This window comes from Phaseolus vulgaris, chromosome 9, assembly GCF_000499845.2.
Source record: "Phaseolus vulgaris cultivar G19833 chromosome 9, P. vulgaris v2.0, whole genome shotgun sequence".
Taxonomy (NCBI): domain Eukaryota; kingdom Viridiplantae; phylum Streptophyta; class Magnoliopsida; order Fabales; family Fabaceae; genus Phaseolus; species Phaseolus vulgaris.
This window is the reverse complement of record NC_023751.2, coordinates 26,024,589-26,027,404: the sequence shown is the minus strand read 5'-3', so window position 1 is coordinate 26,027,404 and position 2,816 is coordinate 26,024,589. Positions and strand designations below refer to the sequence as shown.

Here is a 2,816-nt window from a genome sequence, read left to right as displayed (position 1 = left end):
TTTAGAATCAAGTAACGTTATTGCTCATTTATTCTTAATCATAAACAATGACAGAGAATGTCAACTCCGCATGCTCACTGCACATGCCTATAGAGTTGCACTGAATACACAATAAGAGTAGGTATAGCAGTAGTTACACATTACTATGCATTTCTCATCCACTACCCACTTATTTAGGACTAACCATTTTCAGAAGACTACCTAAGTTTTTGGTACCTTAGGTCTTAATAAACAACACATGTTCATAATCATCACCTACAAAACAAAAACAAAACCCCTTCAAATTAATTTAAGTAGATCATCAGTCACCTAGCCAGAACAGTCCAAGCCAGGCTACATAGCCAGAGACCACGACTACATATTATAAATATTGCATGGCCATGCCCTCAAGAGGCATAAACCCTAGATATGCAATATTATTATTCTTGAAACACAATTCACAAGTTACCTCCTCCTTCTCCTCGTCCATCATTGTTCTCAGGAGGGGTATCAGTCCATGGAAGAGAATAAGGGAAAGAGTTGTAAGTGGTGGTAGGAGAGGGCCTATAAAACCCACTTCCTTCATTTCCAAACCTTGCACAGAAAGACCTTTGGGGCATTTGTTGAATTGTTGTTGCTGTCATTGCTGGTGGTACAGAAAGAGAGGGTGGAGGTATGTCATTGTAGGCATAGCGAAGGAGATCAGCATTGGCAGAATCAAGCTCCTTTTGGAGCCTTTGGACTTGTCTCTGCAGGAAAGAGATGGCTCCTACGCAGCCATAAACGGGGTCTCTCACACGTGCCTCAGCTTCATAGGCAAGGGAGTTCACTGCATCTTCCCTCTGGTGAGGGAGAAGCTCGTTCAGAAGCTTCGTCACATTGCTAGCACCGAATATCTTGTGCACGTTCGCGAACTTCTGAGGCTCTTCTGGTGGGAAGTAAGGTGCAAAGATGCACCCTGAAAGGCATTTCCTCCTCAAGAATTTGCAGGCAGCACAAGGAGAATTGTAGGAGCTGGATGATGCCATTTTTTAATTTCCCTAAAAAGAACAAAGATTTACATGAAATGAAATCAATTAACACAACTTTCCCTTCACCACTATGCAGAATTATTTTTTCTTTTCTTTCATATTTTAAAGACCAAAATTTTAGGAATAGAACATCAACATCTATGAAAATTTATTGTGAAATTTCATATTTCTTATAACTTTACTGAGTTAACATGGAATAGAACTAAAACTACAATTTTATACTGTATGTAAGAAGTAGAAGACTGGCCAAATAGTCTATGTATTGTTCTGCATTTTACTTTCAAAATTATTACGGAAATGAATGGTAAAATAACAAAGAAAAAGAAAATTAGATCTGACTGCTTAAGTTACACTTTTTTTTCTTGTCAAGTTCGTGTTTAAGTTCTTTCTCTGATCAAAGGAATCAACAAAAATGTATCGATGTAATGATTATTGAATATTAAGCTGAATATATATATATATATATATATATATTAAATTGGGACAACATTAATTAGTCGGATCTTTTAACCCTTCATAGTCCTTTCTTCCTGAAATCTCTTTAAGACCCTTCCCATTGCAAACATACGTACACGAACTGGTTTAAATTTAAGGATTAGTTGTCACTGTCTTAAATTATATTATAGTATGACCATCTTTATCCTTTCTTTTTCTTTAACAAACTTTCTCATTTCTTTTCTTAAAATATATTTTCCTTCTTTCCGTTCTGCCTTCTTTTTTCTCTATTCATGAGGAGGAAAAAAAATTAATGAAGAGTTCTTAATTTTAATCTTGAAACTCCCTTCATACCGTTTTCTAATTTCCCCCCCTTAAGTTTCTGGGTATGTTCTATCTTCTTTCATCAGAAACTTGCACATACTAACACAGACAAGAAAACTTTATGTATCTTTCTTCTTCTGGAATTGAGCTGCATGATAAAGTAAAAGCTTATAATTGAGTTGAATTAACCAGGGATTTGGCTGCAGCAACGAGGCATGTTGTATTCATGACTGCATAAAAAAAGTATATGTAAAATGGAAAAAGCCCTAAACAGTGAGTTCTCAAAAAGGACCCATTTTGTCTAGCTAGCACCGGGCACTTTACTTAAAAGAACATCAAACAGAGAAAAGAACTATACATGCATAGAGAAGAAGCAAGAGGGAAAGCTAGAACATGAACATGATTTTACCTGTTTGTGATGTAGGTTTCTTTGATGAGAAGAACTAAAAGGGAAGTACCTTTTTTTCCCTTGTGGGAGGGCCTTTAGAAGCTGCTCTTTTACCCTCACAAGACAAAAGAGCCTTAGCCAATGAAAGATATAAGTCACAGATTTGTCACAGGAAGAGCACCCTTAAAGAGGAAACCCTAACTGCGAGAGAGACACAAGGTGAGAGATAAAGAGATAGGAGTGTGGAAGCTGATAATTAAGTGCCAAAAGTTTAGGAGGGAGAGAAGGCAAACAGCATTGAGTGGATGGAGAAGGAATGGATGCAAAAGACAAAGGTAATAAATGGAGGTACACTATAAAAGAATGACTATGACCTTGCATCTAACAATAATATGGGGAATGTGAGGATTTCTCACACTCTCATTCTCTTTCTAATTAACCATGCACTTCAACTAAATTTAGCAAACCATTTTTTTTCATTTTTATTCTTAAGACAATTATTATATATAAAGAATATAACTTAAATAAATTTTGGAAAAATATGAATCTAGAAATTTAACCAATATCCTCCCCCACAATTCATTTATTTAAATTTAACATTAGTATATAAATGTTCATAATATGTCAACAAAATCTTCATAACTATTAAGAAAATAATA

The 2,816-nt window shown here is 35.4% G+C and overlaps 1 protein-coding gene across 2 annotated transcripts; it reads right to left on the bottom strand.

The window, feature by feature from the left end:
- LOC137821030 (LOB domain-containing protein 25-like) lies at positions 1-2,488 on the bottom strand. 2 transcript variants are annotated; one of them, XM_068625442.1, is made up of 2 exons: positions 2,228-2,488; positions 1-1,019 (listed from the first exon to the last, which is right to left on the bottom strand). In XM_068625442.1, the coding sequence occupies exon 2, from the start codon at positions 1,005-1,007 to the stop codon at positions 438-440; it is 570 nt and encodes a 189-aa protein (XP_068481543.1). In that variant the 5' UTR covers positions 1,008-1,019; positions 2,228-2,488; the 3' UTR covers positions 1-437. The 2 variants fall into 2 exon arrangements, with proteins under 2 accessions (XP_068481543.1, XP_068481542.1); XM_068625441.1 differs by having other exon boundaries at positions 2,179-2,479.
- Between the last annotated feature and the right edge of the window lie 328 nt (positions 2,489-2,816).

Excerpts from the sequence above, each read along its gene's own strand:
- LOC137821030 (XM_068625442.1), bottom strand. The coding sequence starts at position 1,007 with ATGGCATCATCCAGCTCCTACAATTCTCCTTGTGCTGCCTGCAAATTC.